We start from the raw sequence: 20536 nt of genomic DNA on the forward strand, positions 1-20536 counted from the left end.
GGTGTGGTGGGGGGGGGGGGTTAATGCATTTTTTGGTGCTAGAAGACTGAATTTTATTGTTAATGACTGCTGATCCAGCATTCTGAAAACTTTCTTAATACAGTTTACAAGTTTTAAGGGAATTCTCTTTACTGAAAATCATTAAAAAGTATCCTTCCCTCCTTGTACCTATTGCCAAGGCCCTGCATGGTGAAAGCCTTCCTTGGGTTGGATGAGATTCACTCTGAAATCCATCTATGGCTGGGGTTGACAATCTTCCACTAATAGTGGGCTGAATTAACACAGCTTCATCTTAAAGGGAGCTGGACTATAACTCCCAGCACACAGTGCTTTGTCAGGGTGCTGGTTCTTCTATGCTGGAAGTGAGGAGGAAGGCTATGCAAATCTTGCCAGCAGTCCAATGTGTAGTACCCTGTGGGCCCCAAAGTGGGAAAACTTGTGGCAGCTCTGCTGGGCCAGTGAGGCCTGAGTTACTTTGACTTGCCCAGCTTTGGCCTGTGAGGCTGCTCCCAGGTGCTCCCACCGCTGAGGTGGGCTGAGCGAGGTGTGGAGGGAGGGTGCGTGGCCTGTCTGGAGGATATTTAGAGGTGGGGGTGGCAGCCTTGGGTAAAAGGAGGCAGTGGGGTGGGGAGGGTGGCTAAGTAGGAACAGGGTGATATCTGGGACCCAGAATTTTTTGGCATGCTTGGTGAGCTACATAACATCTCTTTGCAGATCCAATCCAGCCCTTGGCCTGATCTATATGGTTCCTAAGTTTGCTAGAAAGTTTTCCAAAAAGCACTTTGCTCCTAGCCAACTAAACCAAGCAAATCACAAGGAGTGTGCAGAGTAGTCAAGAACAGTGCTAACCACTATTTTAAAATATAAAGCTTACTTCATAATTAAGTTTTAGATGCGAAAAATGTCTCATTTCAAAAGGCACTTTCATGGCTAACCTCTAGTTAGCGTACATGGTTATGAAATTATTAAAATGATAAACTTTTTGTTTTTAAATGCCACCTGTGCAGTGAAGCTTCTGTCTGGAATGATTCCCAGAGTTCTTGAACAATCTTGGTCAGAAGGAACAGGATTATTTTACAGAAAGAAGTGACACTATGCAGAGAAGATAGATACATTTCTTAATCATTTGTCTCATTTTCTAATTTCATTATGTTTTTACTCTTGAGGTTGATGAGTAAATGGTAATGACTTAGTTAGAAAAACATTTAGTCTAGTTAAAAATAGCTGTATATTCTTTTTGTTTTGTTTATGTTGGCTGGATTCAGTGCTTTAGTAAGATTGTTTTATCAAGAAATGTAACAACTGCCTTTCTATATTTGTATAAATAAACCATAATAGTCTGCCAGTAGACACAGTACATAGGAACACACTTCTTCAGAACACTTAATACAAGCTCATCACCTTCAATACATTTGTTCAGAGGGTGTGAAAGCACGTGTAATATTATCAAACAAAGCCTTTCACTGAATATATTCTTCAGAACCATGTGAGCTGAAAGGTTTCAATTTGCTATTTGGGGCTTGGCTGTGAGAACCAGTCTAAATAGCTCATTTCAATTTCTTTAGAAAAACAGTCTTTACAACAAGAGTGTTAGAAATTCTAAAATTAAAATAGCTGTCTTTGAGAGTTGTGCAACTGTGTAATCTGTCAGTTTGTGATAGTTGGATAATTTTAGTGTTAGACGAAGTAATAGTAAGTAGTAATTTTATAGGTGTTTGTATTATGATTTCAAATATTTGAAAAATATTTTTCCTACTGACTTTTGTTGTGATTCTGCAAGTACATCTTATAAGTCAAACCTGGGCAGTGGGAGGACAAACTGTGGTGATACAAGCGGTGCTGTGTTAGAAGAGATGTTGCTTAACTCCCTGCCACCAAAAGCTCTCCCCAGTAGGCCCTGTAATCCTGAATTCTGTGGCAAGCCCCAGTCACCGTGCCTCCAAATTGCCAGCTCATCTGGGAGTCCGGTGGGCTGAAGGAGATAGCTCCTTGGGCTGAATACAGCCCTTAGGCCATATGTTTGACACCCCTGCTTTAGAAGGGAGGCACAGATCATCTGGACTCAGCCTGGCCTTTGGATTCTGTCTCAGTGACCTAAAGGGGGGATGGAAGGTCTGGACAGCCTCCACTCCTCTAAAATTCCTGCCTAGGCATGTGCATTGAAGGTCTGGGTGATCTCTCATGCAAACACCATGATCCGGAAGGATCAATGGTTGCCAGACAAACATACAGACAGATCATGTCTAATATAATATATACGCTTTCATATCTTCCACTCAGGCAGTGCAAACTGCTATGGCTCCATCCTCTCCTGGTTCCAGCCTTTTAGGTGAAGTGTGTCCTTGTGTGTACCTGCAGACTGTAGTGATGCTCCAACATAGAGCTGATACCCTTGCATGAGATGCATGTGTATGGAATGACCCCATTGCATCCTTGCTGCATCTGGGTACCCACACAGGGTTCTGATAGTTGCTTATTCTGTGTAAATCAATGCAGTTCTTTTTTGCGGATCTTGAACCTTCTTCTTTCTGAAAACACAATGTTTTGAAGAGACTTGAAATGAAACTCCCTGTTGTTAATTGTGTTAGTTAATTTAGTCTTTCCGTTAATACAGCAATCTTTCAGTTAATACAATTCACCTACAAAAAGTCTTTAGGTTCACGTACCATGTGTAACAGAAATATGTTCTAATACAAATCTAAAATGAAACAATGTCACTTTTTCATGAGCCAGCATCATTATTTGATGTCAGCACAATTCTGAGGAAGTTTGTGGTTTGTTAATTACTGGTGCGTTAGATTCTAGACCTGCCTGTAACCAAGAATGAGGCTAGAACGCAAGCACAGACGTGGGTTGTACAAGATTAACCACAGTACAAACCTTCAGCACATTGGTCAGCAGGATTGAAGCCCCTCTTCCGAGTTGCAGGTTTTAGCTATCTGCTTATACTAGTGCTGTCTAGAATACTATATCAGTTTATTAAACCACGGAGTATGGTTTGCTAAAAGCAGGCAAGTTTCTTGCTTCTGATTCTTGTAAAGCTGCTCCTGCATAGAGGAAGAGGAGACAAAAACAAAAGGAGTCTGAAGCAGCTTATGGAACCTAACCCCCCACTCCCCTATATGAGAAGTAGACTAAGGCAGTATTATTTTTTTTGCTCTATGAAAGTAATCCATTAAATAATGAAGGCACTAAAATATCCCAATTTAAAAAAAAGAGCAGAAAATTGTAAGTCTGCAGTAATCTAGGAAATGTTCCACATTACAATTCATCTGGTAAGACTATTAGGGCGTATATGTCAGACATGTAAACATTTATTTTTCTTTCCTCTTCAAAATAGTTCCTTTACATATTTTCAAGTGTCTTAATATTTTTTTAAACTTGAAAAGACAGTTTATTTACTTGTTTGCTATGACCCAATTCTTCTACTCTTTGCCTCAATGAAAAAAAAAAGCAGGAAGCCTGTCTATTAAGAAGGTGCTACTATACAGGTGTAAACATATCAGAACTGGGACTGTAGACCTGTTTTGAAACTTATAAAAGCACTCTCCCTGCACAGTGGTCACCTAATACTACTCTGTTGATATTTCAGAAAGAAATAAGGCAGGGAGGGGTATTACAAAGTGGGCTAGGGAATGCAAACATATCTCCAAAACCTCATGATCAGTGTTAGTGAAAGGCAAACTTCTGGACTGATCTGGGTTCTTAGAAGCCCACTATATCTAAAGTTGGGCTTTGCGGCCTTCCTGCCAGCAAAAGTAAAATTCTAAGCCCCTTACACAGATGCAGCAAAATTCTCTATGTTTTAAATGGTTTGAAAGCCCAGAGTCTTTCTATATCACCTAAGAACAAATCTTTCAGTGTAAATGAAATAATGGGCTTTTCTTTCAGACTGTCTCCAAAGAGTTTTGAGTACTATATGGTGAGCATGCAACCTTTCCCTTAGAAATAAACACTCCGAAGAATTTACCTGAATTTAGCAGCTTTAGAACAAGGAACATATTCAGTCCTGCATCCTATGTTCTTTGAACGTTTATAACAGTGGATCCAGAGGGGTTGCAGTGGTGTGGATGCACCACCCTTTCAGTCAGTGACACCACAGGGACTTTTTTAGTCTCTTAATTGGATAAGAACTGCTCACCTTTCCCCACCATGCTCAGCAGAACTTGCCCTCCTCTTTCCTCCCCTCCAGCCTCTGTGGACTGCTCTCACTCTTTCCCAGCCCTGGGGGCAGGGAGAGGTCCAAAGCCACTCTTGACCAATCCTGCTGAACTCCATAGGGACCCAGGCTTAGCCACTGACAGCAGCAGTGGCAGGTGGGTTCTCTCCCTACCCAGTACCCCCAGGTATTCCCTGCCAGCTCGGGAGCATGCGTGGGGGAAGGGAACCGATCAACTGTGGCTGCTGTCTCTAGCCACTCCTAGCTCTAAGTGCAGCCTGGCTGGAACAGGGCCAAAGTGGCTCTGGAGTTTCCCCCTACCTCCAGGACAGTGACAGCAGCAGGCAGAGGAAGAGGGGAATGGGAAGAGAAGGAAAGGGATGTGCTGCAGATCACAGAGGTAAGATTCTTACCTGATTAAGGGACCTGAAAAAAAAAGTCCCTGGCTCCTGCTCCTGTGGAATGGTTTGCCCTCTCCCAAGGTGAGGAGGCTGGGACTGGAGGTGTAGCAAAGATACAGTCATATCTTAAGCATTCTCATTCCCCTAATTTGAAATCCATTAAGATGGACGTTTACTAAAAGAGATGCAATTACATACTAAAATTGTCTGTCTTTTGAAAACATGCATCTTAATAGACCACCTCTTTGGAAGGAGCTGATGGTTGGACCCCAGGGAATAGTTTAAGTAATCAAGATAGCTTGCTCTGCTGGTTCAAATGTGACTTAGAATAGGGCTGTCCAACTGGCAGCCTGCAAGCTAGGTCTGCCCCCCAAGAGTCAATCTGCAGTTCCCAGTGTAAGGAACTGATGTGTAGGTGGTCTGACCTAATGGTTAGACCACTGAGAGAAAGGAGGGACCTGAGGCTGGATCAGAGGGCAGGAGCCATATTACTGAAACCAGAGGGAAATCCAGAAATAGAGTCTGCAACACAGTCCAGGGTTAGGGTCTGGGGATCAAATGCTGAGTACCAATCCACAGTCTGCAAATACAGCCAAATCAGGGTCAGGAGCCAGGAAAGAGATCCACAGGGAAATCCAAAGCTGAAGTCCAAAACAAGTCCAAACCAGGGTCAGGAACCAGGAGGCTTGCCACAGCAAAACTGTTGGCCAGCCTGCAAACCTGGAGCCCCAGTTGGTGTGAAATGGATAGGCATCACTCCCAGCTCCTAGTCAGGATGGTCCCTGTTCCCAAACTGGGGCAGAGGTTACTAGCTTTGCCTTCCTGTAGGTATGGCTTCTGCTTCCTTTTTGCAGCTTCCACTGCCTGCCCCTGCCCTGTCCCTGGGCAGTGAGGCGGTGCAACACATGAAGCTAAGGGAGCCCGCAGCTTGGAGGGTTTGGGAATACCCCACATGGCACAATGAGGAGAGGCATGCAGCACGCAGAGGGGGGAATTGCAGCTGGCACAGTATGCAGCCCTGTGGCCCTGGCCACTTAAAAGTTGGACAGTCCTGACTTAGAATAGAGATTTATAGGAGTTACTACCAGGCACAAATACAGTTATGCATATTGAAATCAAATGATTCATTAAGACATGTATTTCTAGCAAATGTTCTAAGTGAGGAATGATGTACTTTTATTTTTGAAAATAGGTTTTCATACTGATAAGCATCTAACATATACTGTGACTCCTTTAATACTCTTATAAAATCTGAACCAAAGGTTTTCATGGTGGTAATGGAAGTAATCAGAGTATGGAAGATAGAGACATGGCAAAACTGCCATTCAAACGACATGAGGCAGTGAAGCCTGTCAGGATTAATAAAAAGCTGGTCACACACTTGCAATAGGAAAATAAAAACAAAACCATAGACCTCAGACTTCCTGAGAATGGTTTGCTACTCACGTCAGTGTTTTTAGAGAATGAGATGGTTAGATCAAGCAAACGCTTTTCTGACATTAGCGACGTAGCAGTGACTGTGTTTAACACGTTTCCTGTTTACTTGTGTTCTGAACGCAGCCGCGTCAGGGACATAGATTCTGAATCTCTCTTCATTCCCTGTCTGCATTTGAATGCAGCTGTGAACTGGTTTGAGGTTGTTGACAGATTGTCAGTGCTGTTTTTTTTCTCTTTCAGAAAGCAAATAGGAGATGTGTTTTTACTGCACACTTTAAGCCTATAATCTAACCCAGGGGTGAGCAAAATCTGGCCCGTGGGCTGGATCCGGCCTGCAGCGGGCTCTCTTTTCCAGCAGCCCCTGTGGCAGCAGCTCCTTCTGGCTGCCACCCCTGGACTCAGCCCTGCTGCCTGGGCACCCCATCCCGACCACTTTGCACCTACCACCAGGGGTCGGACCTGTGCAGGCAGGGCATGCATCTGGGAGCAAGGTGGACAGGTGGGACCAGGGAGATGCTGGATCTTCTGGTGGTGACAGCATGGGGCTAGATCTGAGGCAGAGCTGCTGGCCGCAGGCGCCTCTGCCCTGGCTCTGACCCCGCACTGTCATGACCACAAAATCCCTGCTCTCGCACGCCCAGCTGCGCGCCCTTCCCCAGCTGCTCCTCACCAGTCTCCATGGAGATCCCAGGGTCCTGCCAGTGCATGGCCAGGGACAGGGCCAGGGCAGAGTGCTGTCACAGCACTGCTGCTGCGAGGGTCTCCATGGAGACAGCCTGGGGCTGCACGGACAGGGGCTACTGAGGAATGGAGTCCAGGCACTGACCAGATGTGCTGTTTTGCCCACGCCTGACAACTCTTCACAGTTATCTATCTTGGACAACTGAAGTTAAAATAAGCTTAACATAGTATATGTCTTTGGTATGTTTGAATTTAACTATAATGTAGTGTACAATATGTTGGAAATCATACATACTAGAGGTTGATGGTGCAACCACAATCTGTATGTGTTTATCTGCAGCTAGATAGCTCATCAATCAGATTGGCAATATTAAACAGTCTTTTTACATCTGGGCTGCCAGTGGAATCTAAAAATGCCCAAATGTATTGCTGGTTGTTAATTATTTAATGGTGGACTTGAGTACATGAAATGATTTGTCACTATCTCATCAATTGCTACTCTTAGGGGGCCCCTACACATGCAGGTAAAGGCATGATGGGATCTAATATGCACTCCCACACAGTTGCACTTCCTGCCATACCACACATGCATGGCAGGAGGCATGATTGTGGGATGGCTCATTAGATCCCATTGTGCCTTATTGCTGGTGCAGGGGGAGCCCAATCCTGGGTTCCCCCTGCAATGGCAAGAAGCAAGCTCCTGCAGCTGGGAGCCCCCTCAGATGAGGGGGCTGCCACAATCTCCCAGCCTCAGAGGTGCATGAAATGGGGGTGCATTTCCTGTTTGCTTTCTGCATCTCCTGTTTGCTTCATGCCCCCCTGAGCCTGGGAGATTGCAGCAGCTTCAGTCTCTCATCTGTGGGGGTTTCATGTACTCCCAAGGCTGAGAGGTCATGGCATCTTGTGATCTCCCAGCCACAGGGGTTTCACGCATCCCTGGGGCAGGGAGATTGTGGCAGCTACATCTCCCAGCTCTGGGGATTCCACGGGCCACTGGGGCTGGGAGATTGTAGCTGCACCCTCCTGGCTGCAGGGACCCAGCTGGGTCCTGGCACCAGGAAGTACACTACCAGAACCCAATGTCAACAGCTCTGGGACTCTGGGTCCTGGCAGCTGCGGGGTGCTGCCAGGACCCATAGCTGGCAGCTGCTGGGGCTGAGAGTCCCCTCAGTTACAGGACTCCCAGGTTCAGCTGGGCATGGTGCACTTCTGCAGCTGGGAGCCCTGGGAGCTGAAGTGTCTCCCAGCTGCAGGGGAGACTCTGCTACACATGCAAATTAAAGTTAGATAGCAACCAGCTCGAAAATTATTTCACATTTTTTAGGTCTAACTTCATAGTTTGCTGGAGCTTTTAATGGTCTGACAGTTACTTTGCACATGTAGGTGGTCTCAAGGTAATTGCACAGTTAACCAGTTAATTGCATGATACCTGTGACGTGTAGAGGGAGCCTTACTAGCAATCTCAACCCCAACTCCAAAGATGGAACGGCTGTAGAAACTAAATGACTCTGTTACCCATCAATGAATGGTCATTTAGGGCCAGAACTGATTGTTGGGCATGATATCAGAGCATTGTGATGAAGTGTAAATTTTCTGTTAATTTTTCTGTTGATAAATACAATCATAGGACATTAGGTTTGGAAGGAACCTCATGGGGTCATCTAGTCTGGCCCCTTGCTCAGGGCAGGATTCTTTGTGACTAAACTATCTTAGTCAAGTGTCCATCTAACCCGCTCTTGAAAATTTCCAGGGGTAGCAATTCCACAACTTAGTTCCAATGAGCAGCCACCCTCTTAATCAGAAAATTCTCAAATGTACTCTGCTGCAATTTAAGACTGTTGCTCTTAGTTCTGTCCCATACAGCAACAAAGAAACGTCTCTATCTCCATCCTCTTTATCCATCCACCCTTCAGATATTTGAGGACTGTTATCAAATCCCCCCTCAGTCTTCTCTTCTCTAGACTAAATAACCTTAATTCTTTTAGCCTTTCCTCATAAATCATTTTTTCCAGGCCTCTAATAATTTTTTATTGCTCTTGAAGTGCAGGGCCCAAAACTAGACACAGGACTTTAGATGAGGCTTTACCAGTGCTAAACAGAGCAGAACACTCACATACCTTGATTTACAAGAGTCACTCCTGTTAATGCAACCCATTATCCCATTGGCTTTTTTTCAACAAGAGCCTAGTGTTGGCTCTTATTCAGCTTACTGTAACCCCTAGGTCTTTCTCTGCAGTTCTGCAGCCTAGCCACTCATTCCCCGGTCTCTATTTGCACATGCAGTTATTCGAAACCAAATACAGGACTTCAAACTTATTTGTGTTGAATTTTATTTGATGATTTCAGACCATATCTTCAGTTCATCATCATTCTGGTCTTAGCCTTTCAGAGTGTCTGCAGATTTACAGTGTCACCTGTAAATTTGCTAAGTAGGCATGCACTCAATCCCACTGTCCAAATCATTAATGAACATGTTAAATGATATCTGACCCAGATCAAACCACTGGGGAACTGCACTTTTTACCTTCCCCCAGGTCAGGGATGACTGACTTTGGTGAATCCATAATGGATGTTCCTGATCACTTGTTCTCCTCTAGATGCTTCAGTATTCCTTGAGGACCTGCTCCATGATACTTACTGGTTTGTAATTCCCTAGATCCCCCTCCTTTTTCTTAAAGATGGGCACTATATTTGCATTTTTCCACTCATCTGGGACCTCATTTAACTTAAACTGTTTCTCACAGTCAGTAGCTATCCATATACAGCTTCCCACAAGTAGAAAAAGTCAAGTTGATACTTTATAATAAGTACTCATATGTAGTGTAAAAATAGTAATAATAACTCATTTAAAAGTTTTTTAATGTGCTGCTTAAATTTAAGATTTAGGATTATTTTAAAATATATATATTTTCATTGGGGCAGGAGCTAGGCTGGGGGTGCTACCCAGCCAGGGTGGTGAATGGGACCTGGGGTTGGGGCAGGGTGTAGGACAGAGTTGCGGGCTCCTTGTTTAGGGGTATGGGGTGGGGTGGGGCTGGATCCCTGCCACTGCACGCACCCCCTGGGAAGGCATGGGGGGGCATGTGCCCCTCCCAGATTTCTGTGCAGGGTGCATGCTAGCTGCCTGCTGTGGGCTCGGGGCTTTCCACTCTGCTGCCTTTGTCCTGGGGGTTCTGGGTCGGCCACACACCCCTGCGCACCTAGAGGTAGTGGTGAGTTGTGCCTCCTGCTGCCAGCTGAGCAGGTGACTCATGGCTGATGCAGAGCCCATGGGGCAAAGGCAGCAGGGCAGAGAGCCTCAAGCCCACAGCAAGCAGCCTGCATCTGCCCTCGCTCTGCTCAGCTCCACTCTGATTAAAAGCATCCCTGCGCTTAAAAATGGTGGTGGCAGCACTTGAACATTCGACAAGCTTTAGTTCAAGCACCCCCGCCGCTATTTTTAAGCTCTGGGCTGCTGATCCCCTGGAAGAGCTGCCCATGGCTGCATCCCACACCCTGCCCCAGCTCCCATTCACCGCCCTGACTGGGCAGCACCCCCAGCCCCTGCCCCACTCCCTCCCTTACTGTGGGGGCCTTAATCTGCCCCCCTGCACACCCCATCTTCTCTACAGACTTACCTGCAGGGTGCTGCTCTCCATGCTACCTGGCTGCATTCCTGTAAATCAGTTATCGGATCAGTATTGGCCAATATGGCTGGTTAGCAGTCAGCTATTGGTATCGGCCAAAAATATAGTTATTGGTGCACCCCTACTTTTCAGAGTGTGTTGTGTTTTTTGCCAAGCATGAGTACATGATTTTCATAGTTTTTACTTGGTACATTTTCCATTTTGTTTATAAATTACTCGGTACTACTTTTATTTACAAGTAGTACTACTACAGTTATGTGGTTGAGATGTAGCTTAGAAAAAACTCAGCAGACATATTTTTGTGGATTTTTTTCACCCTGGTTTATTTTACTCCAGTACTTAGTCACAGATATAAAGATGTGGTTGCTTCATTTCCACAGTCTCTAGCGTGCTGGGGAACTAGAGGCCTGAGGTAACTTCTGAACCCAGGTCATCTCTAGCTTTGCTGCCAGCAAAGAATGTTACAGTCCCAAAGGATACAAATCGAATTGCAGAAAAACATAGCGTGCAATACATTTCACTGACTGACTTTTGATTCTTGTGTGATGAGCACTGAAAATTTGATTACTGCTTTGCTTTTGTTTAACTGGCTTCAATAGATTTTTATTCTAGGAGTATCAAAATATATGATAATATTTACATGCTAAAACAAATATTCACATCAGAAAATGTTTTGTTATAAAATTACTGTAGAGGAGAGATTATCCAACAGTTACCTTAATCAAATAGCCAAAAAATTGCTGCGTGTGAAACTGTTTGGAAACATTTTTTAGCAAGAGAAGGTAAAATATTAGTAATCAAGGTTGGGGAGTGGGGGGATAGTTTACTAGAACAAAAAAAAGTAAAAATTAACTTGAGACAAGGTGATACGCAATATAATCATAATAAGGTTACGTGTAGCCTATGCTGGTTAGGTTGTCTACAGCTCTTACACAGACTTGGCATCACTGCTTGCAGTGGTGACACATACTGAGCCACACAGCACATTTTAGGGGGCCTCTGCCAGGCATAGTAAGTCTGAGCCATAGATGTGGTTTAAAGGCACAAGGAAGAGACATACATCACAAAAGAAAAACACAGTACGACATAAAAAGTTGTTAAAATAGGATAAATTGTGATATGGTTCTGAATAGCAGTGAATTCAAAATGCTTTTTTGTTTTTTTCTTTTAGGCAGAAACTAATTCTCCATAATGAAAATGTCCCAGTTATCATGAATACATATTTTAGTCAGAAAGTGTTCTTCAGAGAACACACAGAAATAAAGAATAAGATGCATTGTCCAGAGCAGTTGCTTATTAGAAGAAATATTGTATCTTTGGCACAAATATTCATCCTAAATGATCCCAGAGACAGTGCACCCCAGCAATCTGCAGTTAATCAGGTAAGGTTCATCTTGTTTGTAGTTTATCACTTTGTAACAAATCAGTTGAACAGATGTTTGGAAATCATAACAAAAACAGAAATCCTGAAATACTGATACTCTCTTCCCTTTTTATTTAGCCAAAGCTGAATAATATGTGCTATTTGTTTTAATAATATTTTATATGTGGAGGCTTTTGGTCAGTCCAAGTCCTGAACTGCTGTGAGATTGTTTTGCTATAGTTTTACTACCATGCAGAATAACAGTGCTGATATCACAGCTTTGTTTTTCAATGATTCCCTTACTCTGTGAATCTCAGTACCCCAGTAACCTTTTTAAAACTATACGTAAACATTGTATTTCTATGCTTCCATATTTGAGTGTTTTCCCTTCTTATTGAGTCCTTTCTTTAAAATACCAGTTATTGGCTTTATGGAAATAGTCATGATTTTAAAACCTATATACAGAGATGATTGAGAAGGGTGTCTCAAATTCAAGTTTTCAATTTAAGCGATACATTTTAAAGGAATCAGGTTTTCAGATGGTGAATGCCCAGCACTGTTTTAAGGACTTGAACTCCTGAAATCACTAGTCATGTTTGAAAATTCTGACTAAAGTGTGGCGTTGTTGGTACACAAATAAATTATCATAACATAAGCCAGGGTGTGACTTTATAGCATGCCAGCTACTTTGTGGCAACTGTGCCAGCTCCTTTGCGACTAGTTTGTGGTAAGACTGTGCGCTCAGGCAGTTAGTACCAAATAGCTGATGCATTCCAAATGCACACCCTAGCTCAGTGAGGGCCAACCTTTTTGGCAGGCCTGCCACAAATTAGCCCTTCACACCCACCAAGTGCCACTCCGAACCCCTTCCCCTCCTTAATCTGCTGCTCTGTTTTCTCCTTTCTGCCCTGAGGGTCCTGTCTCCATTTTGTCTGTCCCCTCCCGGGTCTGCTGAATAGCGTTCTTTTGTACTGATTGCAAAAACTGTTATCGCTACGCTAGTGTAAAAGATTTCAGTTTGACCAAGGATTCTGTTGCTGCTTGAGTATATAAGTACTCTTTGAACTGCACTGTCTTTTCAGGGACAGATCTGGTCCTACCAAAATGAAAGGGAGCTCTCTCTGAACATCAGTTCCTACCAAGGCAAATGCGTTCAGGCTTGCAAAGAGCTAGAAGAACTAAAAAGCAGAAAGACTAATTTTTGTGTATTATTTTTTTTAATTAGACACACAGATGGTATTTAAAACAGGGGTTGCAAAGGAATGAGAAAAGATTGACGGACACTATACTTTTGATAAAAGTTTTTAAATGGGGATGAATGAGGTCAGGTCTGAGGCAGCAAACAGTGTGGCTTTAATGAAAAAAAAGCTTAGTTTCTTTCAGTTGTAGTGAAAGAACAGAAGTAGGTTAGAGTTTCCTCCTTCTTTTTTAATAATCCAATACCTTTTACACTGTGGCTTATAAATTTGAGACCTGAATTATTACCTTGTAAAACTGCCCACCCTTTTATCTGCCATGAATTTAGAAGTTGTTGAGTCTATTTTATTTTGAAGGTTTATACTACTCTTTATGGGGGAATAAACAGAACTACCAAGAATTATGTAAAAATCCTTCATGAAGCAGGGTGATAAATACTGATGCCAGTTCTTTCTTCCTTTTAACATTACTGGCCTCATATGGATTGAGCTAATTTAATCCAGGGCAGTAATTACATAGAAGAGAATACTATGTGCCGAATTATAGGATCCCTAGTACATTAATTAAAAATCCAAGAAAATTTAGATACTTCTAACCAGTATTTATAGTAAATGTTTTGAAAATAATCCAGGCTCTTTTATAATTAATTTTAGTTGAAGTTCATGTTGCGTTGCTATGTGGTTTAATACTCTATACAATAATTTTATTCTGTGGCTTTGTATTTACCAGATTGCTTGTACCAACATGACTACTCCAGCTATGCAGACTCATAACAAACCTGAATCCAGACTACAGCCGTTAGCATTCAGTGTCCTACATGACTCTCTGCTTGAAGTGGTGGAAAACCAGGGAGCAGCTGGCTGGAAGGGAGTGCAAGTACGAGTGGTCATCCAAAGGGTGTATTATCTGCCTGCAAGAGAAGGTTTCAGATGTCAACCTCCAGGGAACAATTCTGTTCTTCCAGCACCCTTTTTAAGTTCAGATGGGCCAAATGTTAGGTGAGTAATAAAACGTGCATATTAACCTGGTGAGGTTTTAGCATCAGGGAGGAAATTAGGGACTGGCCTCAGTCCGTACCAGCTAAGCATATTCAGCTAAGTAGCATAATCTAACTAGAAAAAGAAGAAGGATATACTTTTAATAGACCCAGTATAGTGTGGATTTGGTGCTAGCTAAAGGAATGACTTATGCTGCACCATAAACTGCTGGTAGAAGGTTGAAAAATAAGTGATTGGAAGATAATTTAAACCAGGTGATGATTTTGTACTTCTGCCGTTAATATTTGAGTTTCACTGAAGAACTACTGCCTCAGCTACCTGTCATTAACTATTTCAGTTTTCAAAGCACATGACTAGTAACTAACTATTTCTCTCACAGCATTCTTTTGGAATAAAAGAAAATTGTCTCTAGAGATGAGAAGATGAAGACTTGTCTTAAAGAGGGATTTTACACTGATGTAGTTATAGCAATACAGCTCTACTTATACCAACTTGTAGCGTAAATTTCTGGCCCCTTTGGAGTAAATGTCAAAACTCCCTACTATGGATGCAGTGTAGTAGAATTAAGTGACTTCTGCCAAGTTAGTTCCTTCTGGATTGCTGCCTTGGTGCAGAAGAAGTCTTCTACATATGCAAGACTGGCAACAATTAGTGGTTTATAGCAACATTTTCAAAGTCTTCTGTTTAACCTTTTGCTTCCTGCAAATTGAATATTTTCAGCATCCAGAGCAGTGATTCTCAAGCTTTTTGGGTTCAAGGCACCCATTTATAATTTTTGTGAATTGAATTGGCACCCAGTTTCAAAAACAAATGTATATATTAGTGCTTACCTTTTTACAGAGAAGCCAGGGAGTGGGGTAGGGGATTGTCCAGTCAGGGACAAGTCTGACTCTGTGCTTAGGGTGCTCCCGGACCCTGATTGAGAATTTCTGGTCTGCAGTATAGAGGAGTCGCAGTGTGATCTCACTGTTTCTGCACAAAAGCGATAACAAATACAGCTTCCTTCTGTGGCTATTGTAATCCTTTTCTTCTTGTGTGTTGGGGATGAAAAAGAATGAACTGAGTGTCGCTTAGCATCTTCATGTTTAACATTTCCATGATTTTATTTAAATAGCATTTTGGGGGGTTTAACGTACTAACACATAGCGTGTTGGGTTGAAACTTTGTACAGCAAGTTCAGTCAGTTTTGTGTTCACTCAAAGTGCTTTTTTTGGGTGAAGTCAGGTTTTCTGCACATGTGAGGGTTTTGAGTGTTTGTTACTTTTTGAGTCCATGTGAGGTATAGAAGCTAATGGAAGTTAGGCCCTGTACGGTTAAGTGCATTAATTCCCTTCTGAAGCCTTTGTAGGGTCATTGGTAGTTCTCCAAACCTCATCTGCTACAAGCCTGGAGATCCATTCAGACACGCTTTCCATTGGAGCTTAAGAAACTTGTGCACCCCTTTGTGATTTCAAGCATAATAAAGTCTTCCCACTTGTCATTGCTCTGAGCCATAGGACAGTTTACAAAGATTTTATAGTATTTCTAGTCTTCCTCTCAAATATTAAGAGGCTTACTAATTGCTAAAGAACTAAAACTGAATTGTCAGTCACCCTACAGACATACAAGCAAAGAGGTGGTCAGTCATATTAGTCATATATTCCTAGTCTGCCATGTGCCACCCATGCATAGAGGCTGCCCGTGCCACTTGTCATGTATGCTGTAGGTGCCAGATCCCTGTTCTAGAAATGTGATATCATGGGGGTATTTTGGATATATATTTTTTGAGAAACATTTTAAAAACCTATTGCTTACATAATGTAAAACAAAAACTGTTAAAGCAGTAGAAAAATAATGGTAATTTTAAACTCAGCGTATCTTCCCTATTCCTACTTGTATAACTATTTTCTACATGTATAAAGAGGATAACTGCGAAAGACTATGATTCTTTACTGGTAAGCAAAAGGATTAGATGAACATTTTTGTAGCTCTCTAACTGCTATGAATCAAATGTGAGGTTCTTGGTATTTTGCAGGACACATACACACAAAAAATACTTTATAGAGTCCAATAAGTTTTCTAGCATTTGTCACTCATAAATTAGTCTCATGTTCCTCTTGTTATTCTGAAATCATTTACCGTTCCCTCCAGTAACTAACTGTTCTTGTACTTTCTGTGCTCAAAGAATGTGGGGAGAGGAAGTGAAAATATAACTTGCCATGACTATTGTTTCTTCCCAACATTTCCTGGCATGCAGATTTCTTCTGTTTTCCCCTGCTAGGAAGAGAGGAGCTGATACAAATAGTATAACCCTTCTTATTTCACCCTAATTGGTTTGACTGTCTTTGAGGCTGTCTTTGAGGCTTTGACTGTCTTGTTTGGCTGTCTTTGAGGCTGTCTGATTTAAAAAAAGAAAAAAAAATTATCACGAGTTTTCAACTCATGAGGTACCTGACTCATCATGTCAACTTGTATTTTGTGTTTCTGGTATCAAGAAGTGTATAATTTGGGTTTTTTCTTGTTATTATCTGCTTGTTTTGAGTGGGATGTTTGAGTTTGCTAAAAGTTTAGTTGGTCAGGTTTAGTCTTTAGAGGACAGAGAGCATTATGCAGTATTTAGAGAAGCTAAAAATTAAAAAAATTGAAGGGCTACTGAACAATTAAACAAATCCAAGGGTTCAGAAGATTTGGAGATGGAAAGCTGGGCAGAAGAGGCTGGTACCTATTAAAAAAGAAAAACTTAGCAACTTTAAAAAGAAATAAGTGCTGGCTTTTAATCCACACTTTAAAATCTTTGTGGGTGAGTAAAGAAAATTTCCATTCGCTTCTCTTGGCAAATGTTCTGACCTACTTCCCACCTGAATGTTAAAATTCTAGCCTATAAGAGCATTCTATTCTCAGTAGGTACAAAAGAAAATACATTGCACCTAAAAAATATTGGTATGTAACCAGATTATTTTCCCTGGTTATGAGTAGTCCTTTTGTTTGTTCTTTGTCTCCAGTTTTAGAGTTACTTGTCAGGGCCTTGAGAAGCAATATTGGTGGTTCTGTCATGTAAACAGAAGATCATGTGAGGAAAATATCTAGGCCAGCCAAAGGTGAATGTGTGACTAGAAAAAATGGAGGTGGGAGGGATTTTGCATTTTGAACAGGGTGCACAAAACCTTACAATCATTGCAGCTGGGATCGATTATGAGTTTGCATGTTGTTTTAAGTTTCTGTATGGAGCATAATGTTGTCATGCCAGGTACAGAGGATACAGTGACAAATACAAATCCTCTGAAACTGATTCATATCAGAATTGTCTTTTATCTTTCCCTTCTTCCCTTTCCACACTTAAGAATCTTCCTGCCTGTCTTAATGCAAGAATAGTTGATAGGTTAACTTGTCTAGCAGTACCCATAAATAAAATCTAAGGGTCAAATGCAATAACGAACATTACAAGCAGGTAAATTGATGTTTAGGTAACTCATGGTATTTACCTTATGGAGAATCTCATCTTAAATTATGCAAGACTCCTTTTACAAATTAGTGCATGGTTTATTATTTGAAACTGGGCTGAGATGGAAGAGACACTCATCGAAGATCCATGTTCACATATGTTAGCATCTGTCAAAATATTTTCTTTGTTGTCCAAAGTTACTCTGTTTACAGCATTCCATTCATTTTTTTCCAACAAAACATTTCTAAATAGAGTTCTCATAAATTAAATGATTTTTTTTCTAATTGCACTGTGTTTCTGGGATGCATTTTTTCAAGTGAAAGATAAACAGGAAATAGGTAATGGAGGACTCTTCAGTGCATGCCATACATTAGAAGTTGTTCCCTGTTTTCAACATCCTAGGAGTGAAGATATGTGCCCTTAATATTCTTGTGAAGTAATCTAATTGCTGCTTGACAGGGGAAAGATAAAACTACACCATTCAGGGATGAGTGATGTGTTTCTGCTTTCCCATCTCTTATAAAGAAAGCCTGAGCCTTAATCAATGCAACTCACAGTCCCCAGGTACTAAAAAGGAGAGTAGAGCAACAGTTTGCTTTTGGGAACCCAGATTTGGCATCTTACTGTTAGGCTGAGAGGTTCAACTTTTTTATGTATTTCAAACGGTTGATTCCTTGTCCATCTCTCCCCAAACATGGCCCTGAAACCTGTTTCCTTGGGGCTGAATCTGAAGTTCGAGTGATTGAATTTGGACTCCTTTCAGCAGTCCTCTAGCACAACACTTTGTTAACCTTACAGTGGTTTATTTTTCAGAGCTAAATATTTACATAATCTTATTCCAGTGGAAGGGAAAACATAAGTGCTATTATTTGATAGTTTGTAAACCCTCTCTCCCCCTCACCACAAATGCTGCCACTCTTCCATTCCTGTTTCCATATCATCTAATCAGATAGGCTGTCATGTATGAAAGCTCATGCCTCTTTGAACCAGTTAGTTTATATGCTGCCCTACCCTACCTTATGCCATTCTTGCACTGGTTATATATAGCTAAACTTTATTTAGTTGTCTTTTTGCTAAATTGTATCACTTCTGTAGCACAATAGCTGGTACAGGAGAGAAGTAGATGGTGGCCAGTAACAAGCACAAGCATTGAAGGTTCCTAATTCTTTTGAAAAGGAAATGAACAGAAATTATCATCAGTTATTATTGTTCCTACTTTGAGTGTGTGGTCAGCAAAGTGCTGCCTGTGGCCACTAACTAGTAGGGCTGTGTGAAATGGCACCGTTCCGTTTTGCCTTGAGTTTCGATGGTTCGAGAGAACAATGTTTTGTCTCGAATTTCATTTCAAGTCAAAACAGCTCTTCCGTTCTGTTCCATCGAAACAGAAAGGCTGTTTTGACACTGTTTCGAGTTTCACTGGGGATGGGGAGTCAGACCAGCTTGGCATCCCCAGCACTACATCGCACCGGGGTGGGAGGCAGCCCAGGTAGGCTGCTTCCTGGGGCCCTGTGCTTGATTGCACTGGGCTGGGAAGCAGCCCAGCTGGGCTGCCTCCCGTCCTCAGTGCAATCAAGCAGATAGGGATGCTGGATCTTGCACTGGGGATGAGAAGTCAGCCCAGCTGGACTAGCTTCCCATCCCCAGCCTATGGTCGAAATGTTTCAACTTTTGAAACGTTTCAACCAGCCTCGTTTTGTTTCGAGACTACTTCGACCGGCTTTGTTTTGTTACCATTTTGCTGTTTCAGACCTTGAAATTGGTTGAAACAGTGTCGGAACAAAATGGCCAGTGAAATTTCACACAGCCCTACTAACTAGTCCTGTAGAAAAATAAAACTTCACATTAAGGTCTTCACATACTACAGCAATATTGATCATGTGTATCAAAATAGAGGGCAGTCTTCTCTTTTGAATATTCCTGAAATGTTCCAGAAACAACAGCGTTTCTACTAACCTGTGATTTTCCTGTGATAGATTCAATGTTTCTCTAAGATGTACACATAATATACACAGAACAGTATTATGAAACTGCCAAGTACTCGGCCTTGGTGAGGCCGCAGCTTGAGTACTGCGTCCAGTTTTGGGCTCCACAATTCAAAAAGGATGTGGAGAAACTTGAGAGAGTCCAGAGAAGAGCCATGCGCATGATCAGAGGTCAGGAAAACTGACCCTACAACGACAGGCTGAGAGCCATGGGGCTCTTTAGCCTGGAAAAGCGCAGGCTCAGGGGTGATCTGATGGCCACCTATAAGTTTATCAGGGGTGACCACCAGGATCTGGGGGAACGTTTGTTCACCAGAGCGCCCCAAGGGATGACGAGGTCGAACGGTTATAAACTACTGCAAGACCATTTCAGGTTGGACATGAGGAAGAATTTCTTTACTGTCAGTTCAAGCACCTACACTGAACACCTTCAAGAGTAAATTGAATGCTTATCTTGCTGGGATCCTATGACCCCAGCTGACTTCCTGCCCTTTGGATGGGGGGCTGGACTCAATGATCTTCTGAGGTCCCTTCCAGCCCTAATGTCTATGAAATCTATGAAATAGTTTACATCTTTTTCATCATCACTTAAATTCTAACCATTTCTGGCAAGCCCTCATGCCCATACAGTATGTTAGAGTTGCAGCCTTTTGTTAGGGAAACTTTGCTTCAGATGAAAACCTTGTTTGTAACTGTTCCCCTTCTTTTGCCCATTTTATTTCTGTGTCCGCTAGTTATGAGAAACCAAACGATTCTGGAAAGAATGTAAAAGAGTAGCAGTGATATTTTTGGCTGCATTACCTAGTGGTAGAAAACCAGCCTAAAGAGCAGAAAGATGCCAATTTGCCAAATTCAGCCATAAAGCTACAGTCAAGGTATGTGCAGTCACTTTTCATAGAGTCATTGAATCATAGAAAGTTAGGATTGGAAGGGACCTCAGGAGGTCATCTAGTCTAACCCCCTGCTCAAAGCAGGACCATCCCCAACTAGATCATCCCAGCCACAGCTTTGTCTAGCCAGGTTTTGAAAACCTCCAAGGATGGAGTTTCCACCACCTCTCTGGGTAGCCTGTTCCAGTGTTTTACTACCTTCCTAGTGGGAAAATTCTTCCAAAAACCTAACCTAAACTTCCCTTGCTGCAACTTGAAACTGTTGCTCCTTGTTCTGTCATCTGCCACCACTAAGAACAGCCTAGCTCAATTCTCTTTCAAACCCCCCTTCAGGTCTTTGAAGGCTGCTGTTAAGTCCCCTCAGTCTCCTCTTCTCTAGAT

The 20536-nt window shown here is 42.3% G+C and overlaps 1 protein-coding gene across 3 annotated transcripts in view; it reads left to right on the top strand.

Moving 5' to 3' along the window:
• Positions 1–20536, top strand: part of SPIDR (scaffolding protein involved in DNA repair) — a 372282-nt gene that overhangs the window by 227284 nt on the left and 124462 nt on the right. For all 3 annotated transcript variants that reach the window (XM_019526956.1, XM_019526976.1, XM_019526965.1), the window contains exons 9-10: positions 11476–11686; positions 13594–13862. In XM_019526956.1, the coding sequence (XP_019382501.1) occupies positions 11476–11686; positions 13594–13862 (480 nt within the window). The remainder of the gene's footprint in view (positions 1–11475; positions 11687–13593; positions 13863–20536) is intronic.

The sequence above is a fragment of the Gavialis gangeticus genome, unplaced genomic scaffold, assembly GCF_001723915.1.
Source record: "Gavialis gangeticus isolate Ggan-Ray unplaced genomic scaffold, GavGan_comp1, whole genome shotgun sequence".
In the NCBI taxonomy this organism is placed as follows: domain Eukaryota; kingdom Metazoa; phylum Chordata; order Crocodylia; family Gavialidae; genus Gavialis; species Gavialis gangeticus.